The sequence below is a fragment of the Peromyscus californicus genome, unplaced genomic scaffold (genome assembly GCF_007827085.1).
Source record: "Peromyscus californicus insignis strain IS unplaced genomic scaffold, ASM782708v3 Scaffold_4__1_contigs__length_199733344, whole genome shotgun sequence".
In the NCBI taxonomy this organism is placed as follows: domain Eukaryota; kingdom Metazoa; phylum Chordata; class Mammalia; order Rodentia; family Cricetidae; genus Peromyscus; species Peromyscus californicus.
In genome coordinates, this window is record NW_026294562.1 from 31,037,212 (window position 1) to 31,055,718 (window position 18,507).

Consider the following 18,507-nt stretch of genomic DNA (forward strand, 5'->3'; position numbering starts at 1 on the left):
TTCAAAACTGCTCAGCAGTGTAATCCTCCTAAGGACATTTTAAAAGATTAAGAATCCAAATGTTAAGTTGAAATTTAACTTCCAATGACAGTAATTAAATTGAGGTGAGAGTTTGGAAGAGCCTGATATAGTCTAACATCGATAAAAATACGATTTATCTAGTCAGCCAATAATAATGTTATCAAAACTGACTTTTCTACCTGGAGTCTAGCAAGGTTCTTTTCCATGTAGATTCTAAGACAAACCATAATTTCATAAACGTTATTGTGGAAAAAGAAAGAGGATCAGGAGGGGAGTTCAGAGATTAAAATGGTCATATTTTGAACAAATATGTCTGGCTTTCAGTTCAGTCCAATTTGTGTGTGTGTGTGTGTGTGTGTGTGTGTGTGTGTGTGTGTGTGTGTGTGTGTGTGCGCGCACTATTGTGTGAGTGTGTCTAAAGCACCAGCTTCTGAAAGGTCTGAAAACAAACTCCAGTACATTTCTACTTCATGAGTAGAAGACAGAATGGTTTACAGTGAGAAAAAAATTACCAGCAACTCTTTCAATCTTGCTGTTAGACAGTGTGTGAATCATTACGCTGCCCCAGAAATAATAAAAGTGTTTGAAAGGGTCTGTGTTCTATTAAGTCCATTGATTTCTAAAGTATTTAGGAAATGACCAAAATACACATGTAAGGTGGTACACTAAAACACTTTTACTGGCACAGCAGGAATGGGTGAATATAAGTTACTGTGTCACATCTTGCTGGCCTTGTTGGAAAAGACTGATTCTGTTAAGAACAGTGAAATGTTAGAAAATAGCAGTTTTTTCTCAGACCAAGACATAATCAAACAAAGGGAAAAAATTGAGCATCAGTAAGTCTAAAATAATAAAGGAAAATTTGATCCTAGTATACCTGAGATAGTCCTTTAGCTGTTCCAAGTCCTGAATTCTGGAGCCTGGAGACCAGAGAGGAACAACAACATACTTGGAAGCATTTACTAAGCTAAGATCAAAAGATGGTAACTATTTACTTATTACCTAGTCAAATGTTTTCTGGCCAGTGCTCTATCATTATGGTCCCTCACTTTCTGTTTCTTGTATACAAGTATTTAAAAGTTATTGATTGGGATGAATGTGGATTTTTCATTGGAACCTATTTAATATTCCTGATGACTATAAAAATCTGAAATTATTTATCAGGCTTTCCAAAGTATGTCATTTGCTTCTGGAAGCTCCAAGCCAATGAATAGTTGCCATCGTCATCTCTGAAGCCTCCTCACCCAGTGCTTGTCCATTCTCGTCATTTCAGCAATCCATCATCCTTTCAGGGATCAGATGAGATGATGTGGGACCAGATGGTCACGAAGACTTGCACCTACCATGCAGCCAGACACACAGTGGTCCATGCCTGTAACCTGGCCCAGGGTTGGTAGAGGTAGGAGGATCAAGAGTTCAAGGCCAGCTTCAATTACATAGTGAATTTGAAGCTAACCTGTACTCCATGAGACTCTGTCAAAAAACAAAGAACAAAACCCCCAAATCAAATAAACAAAAACCCACCAGAGACTTGCACTGCCCATAGAATAGCAGCTAGGCTCATTTCACCATTTGAATTCATATTTGAGTTAACTGGCATTGAAGTAAAAATGCATTCTTCTGTCAGCCTGGCTACATTTCAGTGGTGCAGGCTCATGTAATCCTCGTCTCAACATAGCACCATTTCCAGTCACAGAAAGTCCTATTGGAAAACACTGATGGACCAAACAACATTTAAAAAAACAAAACAGCAACAACAAATGCTTAAAATAACCCTTTTCCTAAAATTTATGAGCATTTCAAAGTCTTTACTTATTACATCTTATCCAGTTGCAGAAAAAAAAATTACTGGTAATCTAAAAGGAAAACAAAGCCTTTCTACTTATCACCTCAACCCCATTGTTCACTTGAGCAAAGAATGGTCTAAATGGTTGGCAAAGGTGAAGATCTAATCAACAGGACTCATTCTGAAGGGGATTCTATTGGCATTCTGGCCTGCCCCTTGGGGACCCGCCCTGTGTCCTGACATAAAACCTTCTTTAAGGGACCCCCCCCCCCCCTTACTCTCCATTCCCACGAGGTGTGCATCCTTGCCTCCCCTGCCCCTCTCTCTCTCCCTATTTCCCCCACCACCACCACCAAATAAAACTCTAAACTGAGCGCTGCCTGTGTGGCATCTCTGTCTCTCACCTGCCATGGGGCACCTTGGCTCCAAACCCGCCAAGGTCCCTCTCTCACCGAACGTATCATTATAGATCGTGTTTTCATTTCCCTGAACAGCATCATTGTCTGCTGAAGTATACTTTGCATGCTGATGTTTGAATGCTGTGACAAACACTTTTTTCCCCCACTAAGCACTGTTGTGCTTTATAGTCACCAAAAACCATTCACTAAGATCTATGTGACAACACATAGTAGTATAAAGTGATAGTTGGTGTCTCATTAATCTAAGTTGCCCATTCTCTCTTTTTATATCCTGGCACCTATTGGGGCCTAATGTAATTAAATGATCATCCTTAAATAAGTGAACTTCAAAGCAATTATTCAACCCTTCTATTAAAGTATAAGGTCCTGGAAAGCATTCCAACCACAAGCACTCAGTTGAATATCACAAGCAAGTATCACAAGCAAGTGCACTTGTGTAAGCTCTGCCCCCTTTAAGGCCCCTTCCAAGTCTCTGGGTTAATTCCAGTGATTTTTCCTTAGAAATATCCAAAGCTCCAATTGCTTCTATTTTAGATCACTTTGTTCTGCTTTTGGAATGAAATCATACAGTATGAGGTCTCTACGCCTGGCTTCTTTAGTTCATTAAGTCTATGCCACAACCACACTGCTGAACACAGTTACCTTTCTTCATTTGTATTGGTGTCCAATACTGCCTGCTTGGATATACCACAGTGTATCCACCCTGATGTACATGGACATCTGGGGTGCTACATTGCTACAAACACTTTTGTACATTTCTTTTATTCCATTCACGTTTGCTCTCATTCTTGTAGACCATATCTCTTAAATTCATCTATTTGCATTTAAAATTAAGGTGACTTGATACATGTGCCAAATGATACAAATATACAATATATAAGGTTTGGTGTTTGTATGTTAGTTTTGTAAAAAGATGTAGTTGCCTTTTCAGAATTATTTGGTTCAGATTACAACCTCTCTCTCTCTCTCTCTCTCTCTCTCTCTCTCTCTCTCTCTCTCTCTCTCTCTCTCTCTCTCTCACACACACACACACACACACACACACCCCTGTAAGAATTCTGCACCTTAAATACCAAACCAGTGACTATAAGCAAGCAACAAAAAAGTCTCATATGGCTGTAACTTTAATTCTTTTTCTCCAGTAGTCCATGCCATTTATAACCAGATTAATTTGTGTGTGAATATATCCCAAGATAATGCCAGTTACTGGGGGAGAATTGGGTTTCATTTTCCATTTGTGTTCAGACAGGCATTCACTTTGTGGGTCAGTCTGGAAAAAAAAAAATGACCTTAATACTTGCAGAATGGAATACAGAGGAATGTCAAGCTCTTCCTAGGGAAGGAAGAAAAAGGAGAGTGGGTGGGAGGAGGAGGGGGAGGGGGGAAAGAAAGAGTGTTGTTAAGTTAAAGATGAAAAAGAGGTCTTTTATTCTCACTGTGAGCATATTTACCATAAAGGTTTGTCAGCCATTAGAAAATGAAGAGCCAGTTGATTCTGGGAGGAAGAGGTCTAACCTTTTCAGCAGAATCTCAAACCTTCCCTGGAAAGTAGTCATTAGCAAATCTGATGTGCAGGTGTGCAAGTAGCCTCACAAACGGTTCTTTGGGATTCCCTGCAAGCAGCTAGCAAGGGAAGCCACTGCAGGGGAGTATCTGGGATGGTTTCCACTCCAAATAGGCAGACTGTGTATAGTTCTTACCTTCTATCTGAGCAAACAGAAGCCATTTGAGGCATTCAGATCTCTAATGTTTAAGCATGGCTGGGATTAGAGTTTCAAACCAATGTAGCCACCCTATATTGAGTTGGCATCTCTGGGGTCCAGGGATTCTTGTTCTTTAGGAACCCACAGCGAATATTGATAGGTAGCCTATTAGAGCCTAGTTGTATTCGACTTATTTCTACTCCAGGTGATAAAGGATCAAGGTTAATTAATGTTCTTTAAGAAAGGAGATCCAGTTGGCGTAATGACTCATGCCTTTAATCCCAGAAGGCAGAGGCAGGCAGATCTCCAAGTTCCAAGCCAGTCAGAGCTACTCAGAGAAACCCTGTCTCAAAAAACAAACAAACAAACAAACAAAAAAAAAACAAGACAAAGAGAGGAGATCCATAGATTTCATTGTTCTATTTGTTTGATGTTCTCCAGAAAAGAAAGCTTTCCACAGATAAATGTTTTATTTCAGGGAGCTGATTCAAACTTTAGGCACGTGACCCTGGAGCCCCAGAAAGGGCAGAGACAAATATCTGGTGGGGTTGAAGTATACAGGGGCTGGAAATTTCACACCATCTACCCAAGGGTCTTAGGATGAACAGCAGTCATCATCTTGAGATACAATGTACTGGGGTGTCCTGCTTTGCTTTCTATCGCTGTGATAAACACCATGGCCAAAAGCAGCTTAGGGAGAAGTTTACTTCATCTTACAGGTTACAGTCCATCATCGAGGGAAGCAAGGGGGGTGGGGTAGGGAATCTGATGGCAGGAGCTTCAAGTAGAAAGTTTCACACAGGAACGGGATGGACAGGCTTGTTCCCAGGCTTGTGCCGCTGCTTTGCTTATCAGCACATGTCCAACTGCCTAGGGCTAGTACCACCCACAGTAGGCTGGGCCATCCTACCTTAATCAGCAATCAAAAGTGTCTCACAGATAGAGCCACAGGGCTATGGGATGGAGGCAATTCTTCAATTGAAGTTTGTTTTTCCCAGGTGTATTAAGTTGACCACCAAGATAAACCAACCACTCGAGGTCTTCAGGCACTACCTTGATAAATTATTGAAACTGGCTCTTAATTCTTCTGTCTTATTTTCATTATGCATTCGTTTATACAAAACATTTGTAAATATTAAGAAGTATTTATTAAGCACATGGCATTAGCCAGGTATTTTGTTCTTGTTTAGAAACACAAGGGTGAAGACAGAGCTTTGGTATTAAGATCTCCTATAATTAACTGACTCTTGCTGCTGTGCCCCAGCTGAGAATCTGAGCTTGTAACACGAACATTTTACATGCATTTCCAAGTCAAGAGTCTCTATACAAAAGAGCTTGATTTGCAAGTAGACTTGTTTTATTTTTTCATGCCTTTTAAAACATTATAGGCTTTAAATTAAGTTCTTGTGTGCTGCCTATAAAAATTACGGAATTATTATATGTGCATGTGATTATATTTGCTGATATTCACAGCTCCACCCTGGCCCTTCTCTGAATCCTTCTTTCCCACTCTTACTGCTCTCCTTTCTCCACACAAATAGTTCCCTTTCTGCTTCCATGTCATGCATGTGCTCAGAGTACACAGGACAAAGCAAGCATTGGATAAACATAGAGTTGGTAAGAGCAAGATATATTTGGGGTTTTCTAATTACTCAGGATATCATGTGGTAGTCATCAGGTAACTGCTAGATGAAAAATGAATACAATGAGCTAATTGTATCTTTCCCTTTTTCTTTCTGTGTGCTACATATCATTTAGGAATCTATTGGAAATGAGGTGATATGTTATTTATCAAGGACACAGGGAGCAGGAACTGACCACCAGTTTTAGTATTGTTGCTAGTGTGATTAGTGACGGACTTGTTTGGCTGGCTGGCCCATCTAAGACTTTTAAAAATGATTTATCTTCATTTTTTTATTATGTGTATACATGCGTGGGGGTATGTGCTCATGAGGACAGACGTCTTCAGAGGCCAGAAGAGGGTGTCAGATCATAAAAAGCTGGAGTTACAAGCAGTTGTAAGGTACCTGATGTTAGTACTGTAAACTGGAGTTCTCTGCAAGAGCAATATGCACTCTTAAACCACTGAGCCATCTCTCTAGACTGCCCATCCCACATCTAAGATTTTAAACAACTACCTAAATGATTTCCAGACGTAAGGCAACTTCTGTCTTTCATATCTGTACTATGCACTAAGGTAGATACTAGTCATGTGTAGCAACTAATTTATTAATTAAATTAGAATATTTTTAACAATTTAGTTCTTAATCTTTACTAGTAACAGTTTGAGCTATCAATAACTACATGTAGTTAGTGCTGTCATAGCATAAGCACAGATGTATAATATTACATTTAAATTAATTATATAGTGACATGTTTAAATCTGGGAATGTATCTTCTTTGCCTTCTTTATAAGTAAAAATTTATGGAGAAATGCAATAGTTGAAAGTGAATACTCAGCCGGGCGGTGGTAGCGCATGCCTTTAATCTCAGTGCTCAGGAGGCAGAAGCAGGCAGATCTCTGTGAATTTAAGGCCAGCCTGGGCTACAGAGTGAGTTCCAGGACAAGCTCCAAAGCTACACAGAGAAACCCTGTCTTGAAAAACCAAAAAAAAAAAAAAAAGAAAGAAAGAAAGAAAGAAAGTGAATACTCTCCAAAATAGTGACTGGTTTTACATGTCTTCTTATAAAGATGAAAAGTACATATTAAATTAATGTTGTTATTGTTAAAGAAAATTATGCTTACTAAGAAATCCTAAATGAAGCTGAAATTCCACTAAATAAATAATATCTGGGTTTTAATGTAATTTAGGATTGTTGTAGCTTTGAGTTACAGTTTACAAAAAAGCATAAATACCAGATTTATGTTACTTTAAAAGTCTTCACTTGATCCTGTAAGTATGTTATAAAATCTCTTTTCCAACGCATCTAAATTTGTAGGACTATGTCCTTAAGTCTGGTTTGGAAACACAGTTATGTGTGAACTACAAGTCACTAAATGAAGATAAACAGAACCATCATTTTTGACCCATTTATTCTAAAGACTTACCATTTATGTCATTCTACAGTGAAAGCAGGGAGGGATGAACAAATGTCACACTGAGCTCAACAAAAGCATCATCGAAGATACCTGCACCCTATAATCAATGTTATAATAAGGACAAACACTTCCTCAAACTTCGTTACAGGGTTATTAAAGTTTGCCTTGGACAAAGGAAACATACTTTAGAAAATCTGTCTTCTATTGTGTGGATAAAGCTATAAGAAGGAGAAATAAATAAGCCAGGAGAGCTCAAGCTAGATAAAATCATGATTCTATTTCTATTGGCTTGTCTAAAGCAAGATTGCAGGAGCTTGGAAAGTCTTAGGTCAGAGTCAGCTGCCAGAAGGGTTTTCCTCCTCAGATTGCCTTCACCCTTGTTAACTCAGAGTTGCTTTTCTTCTTGTACAGAATACAGTTTTAGTGCGTAAGTAAAGGGGTATGGAGAGTTGGTAGCTTTGTTCCTAAGCCTCACCCCAAACACTAGACATTCTGCTTTGGTTTCAAATACCCTGCTGCCCTCTCCGTTTTTTGTTTGGTTTTTTTAAAGCTAAATCTATCTTTTCCTCTTTTGAGGGCTGGTCCCTAGAGTGTTTCATTTTGTTTGTTCTTTGCTGCTGTTGTTCAGTCTTGAGGTGGAAATAAGTTGTGCTGATTTTTTCATGCCTGTGGGTCTTTGTCTTTCAAAATCCAGAGAAACAAAAAGATCTGGCTTAAATTTCATGTTGCTTTTATGCCTTCCAATTCCACATTGTGTGTGTGTGTGTGTGTGTGTGTGTGTGTGTGTGTGTGTGTGTGTGTGTGTGTGTGATAAGAGCAAAAGCTATTGCATACCACACATTGAGAGCAGATTCTATACAGGCATGGTGGACAGTGAATTATCAGTCATCACAACTACAGTAGGTGCTAATTATCCTAGTGTGCGGAATCTCAAGGCACTGAAATGAGTCACATAAGTAGTACATGCTAGAGGCAGAATTTGAATGCAGATGGAGACCAAGCTCACTTTGTGACACTGTATGTCTTCCCTGAAAAAGCACTTCCAGGTCCCTTCAGAGTCAACGAATTTCTGTACAGCTATAACGGTGAGAACAACTGCCTACCTCTTCTAAAAGCATGCCAGGAAGCTGTTGAAGAGACTCCTTCTAGCACTACATCTTGATTCCGTCAATTAAAGATCATGACGACCACCACCACACTTCTCTCAAAATTCGAATCTAGCAAATTGGTTTAGGCAAACTTTTAAAACCCTAGGTTAGTTCTGGAATACTCGAAGTCTGAACAGGTATGAGCAGGAGTGAGTCCCACGCTCCCAGGTCACCTTCACATCCTCACCAAGGGGTTCTGACATCAGCACCTAGATGTTGCTTTGAATTAAAATTATTTGCTGGAAAGGTTTTAAGCTCAACCACTTAAACTCAATGCAAACTTTCCCTTGAGGAAAATCAAAGCCTGCCTAATTTGCTTAATTTTCAAATGTTGATTTGGTTCGCTTATACCCTTAATTTTCTAAGATTCAAAGACTACCCTGAAAGGCACTCTATTTGCAGCATAGAGTTTTGAGACTATTACTGATACTAGACAGATCCTTTGATGGTTCTTGCTTTTTGGGCCCTCTCCTTTTGTGACTTCAGAATGCTTACTGCAGTTGGCAATGGGTTTTGTAATAGAATTCTGTCAGGGGTTAATTCTCACTGAATCATAAGCAAAAAGACCTTATACTTTTAAGAATCCCTAAAGGATATGGTATGTGAGAAATTCCTAGGAAATATTCCTGGTTCCCTAGAAGAGATATTTACCAAAGAAAGTGTCATATCGGTAAGGTAAAGTCAGCATTCTTTTGTTTGTTTGTTTGTTTGTTTGTTTTTCGAGACAGGGTTTCTCCGTGTAGTTTTGGTGCCTGTCCTGGATCTTGCTCTGTAGACCAGGCTGGCCTTGAACTCACAGAGATCTGCCTGGCTCTACCTCCTGAGTGCTGGAATTAAAAGCGTGCACCACCACCACCCAGCAAAGTCAGCATTCTTGTGGGTAGTTTATCTTACCAGTAAGACTTGCAGGAGTGGCCGGGCAGTGGCGGCAGCGGCACACACCTTTTTTTTTTTTTTTTTTGGTTTTTTCGAGACAGGGTTTCTCTGTGTAGCTTTGCGCCTTTTCCTGGAACTCACTTGGTAGCCCAGGCTGGCCTCGAACTCACAGAGATCCGCCTGGCTCTGCCTCCCGAGTGCTGGGATTAAAGGCGTGCGCCACCACCGCCCGGGAGGCACACACCTTTAATCCCAGCACTCAGGAGGCAGAGCCAGGCGGATCTCTGTGAGTTCGAGGCCAGCCTGGGCTACCAAGTGAGTTCCAGGAAAGGTGCAAAACTACACAGAAAAAAAAAAAAAAAAAAAAAAAAAACAACTTGCAGGAGTGGAGAAAAATTAAGGTATTATGAAATAATGTTTTATATGAAAAGTATCATCTATCCCAAGGAGGGACATATCTATTACAGTTTTTCACATGTAATATTTTCACATGTAATAAAATATAAAGGTATTATTTCCATCAGATTCTATACAACTTCCCGTTTGCTCAGGAGAAAAATGAAAGGCTCATGTACCTTGACTAAATATATTCAAGTGTCTTCCCCAAACAACTTCAACTGTGGCATTGTATATTAGGTTTTTCATCAGGGCCAGTGTTTACAAACAGAACTTCTGTTCATGTGCTCCATTGTTCCATATGGCCTGCAGCTGAAGTGCTTCCTCTTATATAGTTTTCAGATTAGGTAAGGATTCCTCCTGCTCCGCCCTGCCAGTTTTGATCTTCTGTGTTATGGGGTAAATTAAAGCATCCTCCTATTTTTCAAAATAGTAGTCTTTAAGGTACTTTGTTTTCAATATTATTATTTAAGAGTTATGCTTAGGCAGTATTTTGACAAGGAAACTTTTGGCTCTGTGTCCCTGAAGACTTTATTAAAATGTAAATTCTGACTCAGCAGGTTTGGGGTGCAACACAAGATTCTTCATTTCTAACAGGCTCCCAGGTGATACCTACGCTGCTGGTTCAAGAACCACTTTAATTAGGGAGAGATTAAAGTACATCCAGTTTGCTTGAGTATTTAACCCCAGGGAGAGCAGGAGGGAGGAGGACCAGAGAGGTGACAAGCTGCTGTCTTTCCTGAGTGATCCCTATGGAGACGGAGGGCTGATGATTAGCAGCACCAAGCCTAAGATTTCCTGAGGATCTTTTCCCTTTCATTGTCTGAAAAATTCCTGAGGAAACCGTCATGACATGATTTGTTAAAACTTCAAACTTCCTTTCAATTGAAATGAGGAATGAATGGATTAAAAGATTTGAATATTTATCCTAATATGTTTGAAGCAATTTTTTTGTTTTTGTTTTTGTTTTGAGAGAGCCATACTATGTAGACCAGGCTGGCCTCAAGCTCACTGATCCATGTGCCTGCCACTGCCTCCTGAGTATTAGGATTAAAGGCATGTGCTCAGTAGATCAGGCTGGCCTAAAACTCAGAGATCTGCCTGCCTAAGTCTCCTGAGTGCTGGGATTAAATTAGCATGCACCACCACAGCATGGCTTCACATCTGTATATTATAGTAACAAATAAAATTAATAGAAGATTGGGGCCAAACATAGTTAACATAACTATGACACAAGAATAATGAGTAGTAGCTCATTAATGGCAGTCATAAGTCAACACGCTCTATAAAAGGTTGGAAGAATACAGCTCAATCCTATTAAATATTTAAGTGGTGTTCAGAGAAGGTAACACTCTAGTTTTTCGAGGCAAGGTTTCTCTGTGTAGTTTTGGTGCCTGTCCTGGATCTCTGTAGACCAGGCTGGCCTCGAACTCACAGAGATCTGCCTGACTCTGCCTCCCAAGTGCTGGGGTTAAAGGCGTGGCCACCACCGCCCTGCTAAACTTTGGTCTATGTTGCCAAAACCCGGGATCGAACCAGGAACCTTCAGATCTTCAGTCTAATGCTCTCCCAAATGAGCAATTTCGGCCCCGCCCAAAATTAAGTATTGTCAGAAGTCCTTGACTGAAGATATTTAAAGACAAAATTTTTGTTAGTGAACTTAATAACTATTCTAGAAGTTCCAACAGCATATTTTCTTTGTTGCTGAAAAGAGATGAGGCAGAGAACTTTTCCTCTCACCACTGCCTAAAGATGAAATCATTTCAGGTATAGGCTTAAAGAAGAGAGTAAATTCTCCAATAGGCAATTTATTGTTTAATTCTGCCAATATTTTTAGTCATGCTGTATGGTACTATAGTGATCTAACATGTGAGACAGTGTGACTCTTAGGATATAAAGTATTATTTTATGAATGTTAATGCGCTATGCAAAGCCGATAAAGTCCCATTACATTAACTCAACTGTGCTATTTTTTAAATTGATACACATTTCAAATGCTATTACAGCTAATGCTTAAGACAAAGGGAATTGAAAACTGAGTTATTGCAAATTAATTTTTTTTCTGAGGAAGATTAATTTGGGACCTTTTCATTAAAGTCCACATGAAGCATGTAAGTGGATTCTGAAATTGGTACAAGTCGCTTCATGTTAACTGCAGGCAGTTTAGAAGAGGTGTGTGCAGAAATGGTTCGTACACTTTTGCAGAATTATTGCAGAGTATTTTTCATGTAACGACAGAATTCTGGCTTAAAACAGCTAATTAGGAGAGACACAATGGTTTGGAGGAAACTGTTTTCATTTCTCTGTGCCCATAAGATTATCCATTCTACTTCCAAGGCAGACAACAAATCATTAACTTAGCAGATAAAAAAAGAAAAGCTATTTTTTGACAATCTGTTCATTCTAAATGTCTATAAATATCACACATATTGAATTACACAAAATTAACTATAGTCAAAGATTTAGTGTATTTTATTCAACCTACTGAATATTTACCTACCTTTAAGGCTTAAATCAAGTCAGTTATAAAGAAGTATTTTCCTATGAAGCTGGTAACTATTTGAGTACTCTTACCATAGTATTTACAAAGTACCTGGTGTGTTTCTTTTTACTTTTTGATAGGGTGATCTTGTCTCAAAACGAATTTCAAGCAAGCAAACTTTTGAGTGCATAAACACACATTAAAAGCATTAAAAGGTCTTATTATTAGATCTAAAATAAATATATAAGCATACTATAAATCAATACTGTATACTTAAATAGTACTTATTATTGACATAGCTTTATTAATAATTTTAATAATATTAATAATGTATTAATAATGTCCTTATATAAATCTGATTGTATTCTTGATAATACCCCATCAGAGAAACATACTTCAACCACAGAAGTCTGTTTAGAGACATTCTTATTGAGAAGACTCAGACGTCGACTGCCATTATTGTCCTAAGACCTGACACACCATAGGGAATGAGGTTCTGTAGGCTTTCTTAATGTCCAGTCATGGTACGAAGTATTGCAAGCTGTGATACACACTTTAAGAAATGCTTTCCCTCCACTAAAATTCCTGTCATATACAACCTCACTTAGACTAGCCTACCTTCCCCAGTTCCACATCAAATCAGAAAGCCTAGAAAATCCACTTGCTTATCAGTAACAGGGGAAGGAAAAGGTTATCAGTATTACAGTCCAACACCTTCAGCAGGTACTGTGAACATATTTGTGTGCCAGATAGTTTGAATTATTCTCCTATAAATGAATCAAAACCCTTTATTTTTTTAATACCAGAATCTGTAAGTTGTTAATTAGAAATGAAAACTATTTTGTCTTCTCATAGTAAAGGTGATTGCTTTTCATTTTGAATTGATTTTAAGGGTTTTTTGGTTTTTGTTTTTTCTGATATAGGCACTAAAGTGGCCCTAGATCGCCATAAACTCCTTGTTCTCGTGCCTCCACCTCCCTTTAGAGATTACAGGCACATTCTTCTAATTTGTATCTTCTCCACCCCCCGGAGCTGAGGACTGAACCCAGGGCCTTGTGCTAAATCCCCAACCCGTGTTAAAATTCACTGGTTTTTGATGAATCTCAGTCCTTTGGGGATAAGCTTACTTTTTTTTTTTTTTTTTTTTTTTTTTTTGGTTTTTCAAGACAAGGTTTCGGGCCGGGCGGTGGTGGCGCACGCCTTTAATCCCAGCACTCGGGAGGCAGAGCCAGGTGGATCTCTGTGAGTTCGAGGCCAGCCTGGGCTACCAAGTGAGTTCCAGGAGAGGCGCAAAGTTACACAGAGAAACCCTGTCTCGAAAAACCAAAAAAAAAAAAAAAATAAAGACAGGGTTTCTCTGTGCTGGGATTAAAGGTGTGCACCGCTGCCCAGAAATAAACTTATTCTTAATGACAAAAGATTTTCTCAACTAAAACTGGATGTTTTACCCACCCTTTTCATCTGTTTCTTTTACTATACCAAATACAAGAATGAGTAAGGCACTTCTCATGTCCCCTGTTTGCTGTCTACTATAAGTACAAGTTGGGGGCTGTGGGTAGAGTGAACATAGTACTTTATAGTAAAACAAACGCTGTCATTGCTTAAGACAGCTGAAAGGTGTTCCTGGAACACTATTCCAAGAAAGACACCAATATCCAATGTGCAAGGTACCACCTGAATGCTGCCACTGATCACACTGGAGTGGCAGAATCTTCACAGTATTCCAGCTGTTGAACCACATAGACAATAATTAAAGGGACTTCCACCAATTTCCTTATTTTGCTTTTTTTCATTATATATATATATTATAATATATATATATATATATATATATATATTATAATATATATATATATGTGTGTGTGTATGTATCTCTTAAAAACAGGTATTCTCAAATGTATTAAATGAAATTAAACATACAAAATACCTTAATCATACAACCTTTTTATTTAAGCTTCATTAAACAGTGCAGAGATTTTCTTATAACAAAGACTGGAAGATTAGTCAGTGAGAAGTTTGGGGCTAGCAACCACAATATCAAAAGAAACAAGCAATTGGAATTAGCCAGAACTAGCACAAAGGTAGAGAACACTAATCTAGTCCAGGACAGGGGAGGCAGAGGGAACACAGGAAGCTCAACACTATCACAAAAGAACTAAATCCGCACAGGAAACTAGCCTAGGGTGAAAACTTTGTACACTTAAAATGCAGAAACTTTGCAGGGGAAAACAGCCCCTGTGTCAGCTCTCTCCCTAAGGCTGCTCTTCCCTCTGTAGCTGGATGTTTATCAACCCACAGAGGAAGGTCACTTGGTCATGGGGAGCTTGTGCTTCTTTGATTAACTGGATATGACACAATGTCTAGGTGTCATACACTCAAAGCTAAAAAATAAGATAGTAGCTCCAAAGGAAACATATTAAACTCCACATTCCTTATTTTAAAATATATCTTGTAGGAATGTATATTATGACCAAATGGCTTTTATGTAAGAAATAAAATATTAACTGAGCAGAGTTGTCAAGTCTACTTGGATCTCAGTTCTAGTAAGATTATAGAAAAGTAGTTTATGAAAGTAATCAAACTGTAAGACATGTGAAAATGTCAAGATGAAGATTTCTAACTTCCTGTCAACCAAATGGATTGCATCTATGTATGGAAAATAGTTTATCGAGAACTTGGCAGCTTTACTGAATGAAACCACTATTCAAAAAAGGCCAACCCTATGTCTGACTGATTCTTCAATGTCAGAAAATTACTCACAACCAGACTTGGGGCTTAAGAATTTTTTTTGAGATATACATTAAGCAATTACTTGAGTCTCACCAGAAGACTTTAAGTAACCCACCCGACACTACAACTATCCTGCAAAATCACCACAGCTGGGACCAGGAAAGGGGTATTAACGGTCTCATAAGAGTCAGATCAATGAATCATCATCCCGAGGTTTCCGATAACAGAGCTTTTAAAAAACTACTCCATTGCTACAAATTTTACCACAGACTGTTAGCTCTAACATTTCAAAATAGTCCAAAATAACTAAAACGTTAACCTTAATACAGTCAGTACTCTATTGCCTTCAAAACAGAATTAGTATTTTGGTTTACCAAAAAAGTGTATCTTCACATTTTGACATTCAGTTCAATATGCAACCAAAAATCTTTAAACTATCTCAGTACATCAATACTGTAACAGGTCACTTTCAATTTTTATGTAGTTCCCACAGTTTATTTCATATTTAAAATGCAGTTAACAAAGTGCAGACATGTTACTATTGCTGTATCTTCCTCATCACCTTATTTGGTAGGATGCAGTCATTTTCAAGGTTCCCAGTACAGTAACAGTGATAAAGTGAACAGGCCCACTCCTTCCACCCCCTACCCTCAATCACAAAGGGAAGAAAAACAAAAAGTGAAAAGGCTAGAAATAAGACTTAGGGCCCAGGGAGAAGGGAACCTTAAATCATTAAGTACGGGAACACAGAAGACAGCTTTTTGCACCCCCTTCATGCCACACAATAAACACTGAAGGAATAACTAAGGACTTCCTAATCAAAAACCTTTCAGGAAGCACCGGTGGACTTCTGGATTTGTTCCTTTAGAATCAAGATACTCTGCCTTTGCTCAGGAGGCAGCATGGCGATCTGGTCTGCAGTTAGCTGAAGAACCTGCATGATCAAAGCTGCTTTTTCTTGATCTTGTGGAGTTACCTGGCTTTGCCCAGGGCTAAAACTGCTAGGCTGGCCTCCACCTTGCTTACTCGCTCCTTGCATGCCTGCTCCCTGCATCCCTCCTTGCATGCCTGCTCCCTGCATCCCTCCTTGCATGCCTGCTCCCTGCATCCCTCCTTGCATACCTGCTCCCTGCATCCCTCCTTGCATGCCTGCTCCTTGCATTCCTCCTCCTTGTATACCGGCTCCCTGCATCCCTGCTCCTTGTATACCTGCCCCCTGCATGCCACCTGCAGGATTTCCCACTCCTGCAATGTTTGGAACCTGTCTAGGTCCCTGAGGGCCACCCGCCCCCATATTAATGGGGCCAGGACCCTGGATTCCACCAGTCATTGGGCCTCTGGAACTAGGGCCAGGGCCCCTCATCTCTAGTCCTCTTGCATCCATGCCTCTTGCTTCCATCCCTCTGGTTTCCATTGCACAGGTCTCCATTCTTCTCTCCATTCCTCGTGACTCCAAGACTTCAGTTTCCATGGGCCGAGTCTCCATCCCTCGAGACTCTCTTCCTCCTCTACCATCCATAGGCAGACCTCTTTGATCTATCATGGGACCTCTGGGCTCTCCAATTAGCATTCTGGGATCTGCTGCTAATGGCCCTCCTCTCATATCATGCGAAGAAGGGCCACGGCTGTCATGACCATGGTGCATGGGGGGACCCTGGTGGGGTGGACCCATATAACCCCTGGGTTCCACTTCTCCAGTAACTGAGAGCAAAGTCCCTCCGCGTGGGTCATTTGGAGCATCTCCCAGGAGTCCTCGAGGAGGTATGCCACCAGCAGGCATGGGTCCACGAGGTATTGGAGGTCTAGGATCTGACATCTGCATCTGTCCTCGCTCTAAGGGCACTGGACCAACCACTGGCATGCCAACTTGTGGCTGCATTGCTCCTCCTGGAGTTAATGAACCAGGTCCAGGTCCAGGAACTGCGGCTGGTATTGGCCCCGGAGCTGGCATTCCTCCCTGTATAGAAGTCTGCATCAGAGGAGGAATGTCTTTCACAGGTCTTCTTGGCAAATGCTGAGGCTGAGGGGCTGGAGGATTCTGTTGGTTCAGCATAACATTAGGTCCGGGGCAGAGCCCAGGAGCAGTGGCAGGACCGGGAACTGGGCCAGGGCCAGGGCTGGGGCCCGGACCACCAGGGCCAGTCCCAGGGCCAGGCTGAGATTTGCCTGGAATCAGTGGTGTGACGTGTATCTTACGATGCAGAATTTTCAGTGCAATCTCTGGATCCATGATTCTCATCACCACTTGGGCCTGCAGCAGGGCATACGCCAGTTGTGGGTTCTGAAGCAGCATGTTTCGAGCTTCCTGGTGACTGTTTTGGACACACAACTTCATCTGCTTCATCAGCTCAAACATCTGCTCGGGGGGCAGGCTGGCGACTGCTCTAGTAATCGATTCTGGAGCATCTTCTGGATCAATAGGGTCCCCATAGGGAGAGTCAATGATGGGCGCTGCCGGGCCTAAGCTCTTTAACTCCTCCTTGTTCTTTTCGCTGGCCGCATTGTCCACCCGAAGCGCTCTCCCACTAAACTCTCGCCCATTGAGGTTCCGCATGGCACTAAGCGCAGTCTCCTGGTCTTGGTACTCGCAGAAGCCATAACCCTTGGGCTTTCCTGTCTCTCTATCGTATACGAGACGGAAACTGACAACGGAACCAACCTCCGAGAAAATGTCCTTTAACTGCTCCTCCGTCGCCTCATACGGAATGTTCCCCACGAACACTGAACGCAGTGACCGATCCATGGCTGGGTCTCTCACCGCCAAACTCGACATGATTGCGGCCGAGCACACAGCGGAGAGCAAATTCGTCCAAGAGTCGTCCTCTGGCGAACCACACTTCCGCTGTGTAACGGAAGCTGATGTCAAACTTCGCACAGAAACCGTTCCGCTATAAGTCCAAGGTTCCGCTAGGCCGCAGAAACCGCTTCCTGAGACCGGACTGATTTATATAACGCCTTCCGCCTCCGGTCGCGCGCTCTTAGATCCGCGCCTGGTTACTGACAGCGTGTTTCCTTTCCATGATCCTATTGGCCAAATTTCTCAAGCGTCCCGCCCCCTCTTCCTGCCGTCACCGGATGCACTAGAACTGACCACATTAAAGATGGCCGCCCAGGCTTCACTGTAGTAACCGGTAGCGTCGGCTTTCCGGGGACGATTGGGGCGGTTTTCTTTGCGTTCGACGAGCGGGAAACCGCCAAACGAAAGCTGATTTAAGGCTTAATGTCTTAATTTCTGATACATGCGTTTTCACAGCTGCTTCCGTTTAGTATAGAATATTTGAAATATTTAAAATTATATTAAGGTTATGAGGTAAAAACATTGATATCTGTCCTTTAAAATTAAAACACCTCCCCGGGCAGTGGCGGCGCACGCCTTTAATCCCGGCACTCAAGAGGCAGAGCCAGGTGGATCTCTGTGAGTTCAAGGCCAGCCTGGTCTAGATAGTGAGATCCAGGACAGTCACCAAAACTACACAGAGAAACCCTGTCTCAAAAAACAACAACAAATTAAAACACCTCCTTAAAAAACATTAAAAAAAAAAATTAGCCGGGTGGTGGTGGCTCACGCCTTTAATCTCAGCACTCGGGAGGCAGAGGCAGGCAGATCTTAGCGAGTTCAAGGCCAGCCTGGGCTACAGAGCAAGATCCAGGAAAGGCGCAAAGCTACACAGAGAAACCCTGTCTCAAAAAACAAAACAACAACAACAAAAATTAATGTTCAGAAAGACAAACTAAAGCGTTGTCTGTCAGCTGCAGCCCAGCCCCCATGCTATGACTTGTTGAAAGTGTTCATAGGTGCAGGGTCCTTTTAGGTTTTTCTCCATGTGTGCAGGCAGTTGCGGTGGTCATTCCTCTCTACTAATATTAATCTACTTTAATGCTAAATTGGAATTAACTAAAAAGTAT

The 18,507-nt window shown here is 41.0% G+C and overlaps 2 protein-coding genes and 1 non-coding gene across 3 annotated transcripts in view; 1 reads left to right on the forward strand and 2 right to left on the reverse strand.

Annotated features, from left to right (window-relative positions):
* The window catches only part of Prkg1 (protein kinase cGMP-dependent 1), a 1,138,884-nt gene that overhangs the window by 572,116 nt on the left and 548,261 nt on the right, over window positions 1-18,507 (forward strand).
* Window positions 10,905-10,977, reverse strand: Trnaf-gaa (transfer RNA phenylalanine (anticodon GAA)). The gene has a single exon. It is a non-coding gene; the product is annotated as a tRNA-Phe (tRNA).
* Window positions 13,796-17,481, reverse strand: Cstf2t (cleavage stimulation factor subunit 2 tau variant). Its single transcript, XM_052760873.1, has one exon. It carries the CDS (start codon window positions 17,372-17,374, stop codon window positions 15,431-15,433), a length of 1,944 nt encoding a protein of 647 aa, XP_052616833.1. The 5' UTR covers window positions 17,375-17,481; the 3' UTR covers window positions 13,796-15,430.

Excerpts from the sequence above, each read along its gene's own strand:
- Cstf2t (XM_052760873.1), bottom strand. The coding sequence starts at position 17,374 with ATGTCGAGTTTGGCGGTGAGAGACCCAGCCATGGATCGGTCACTGCGT.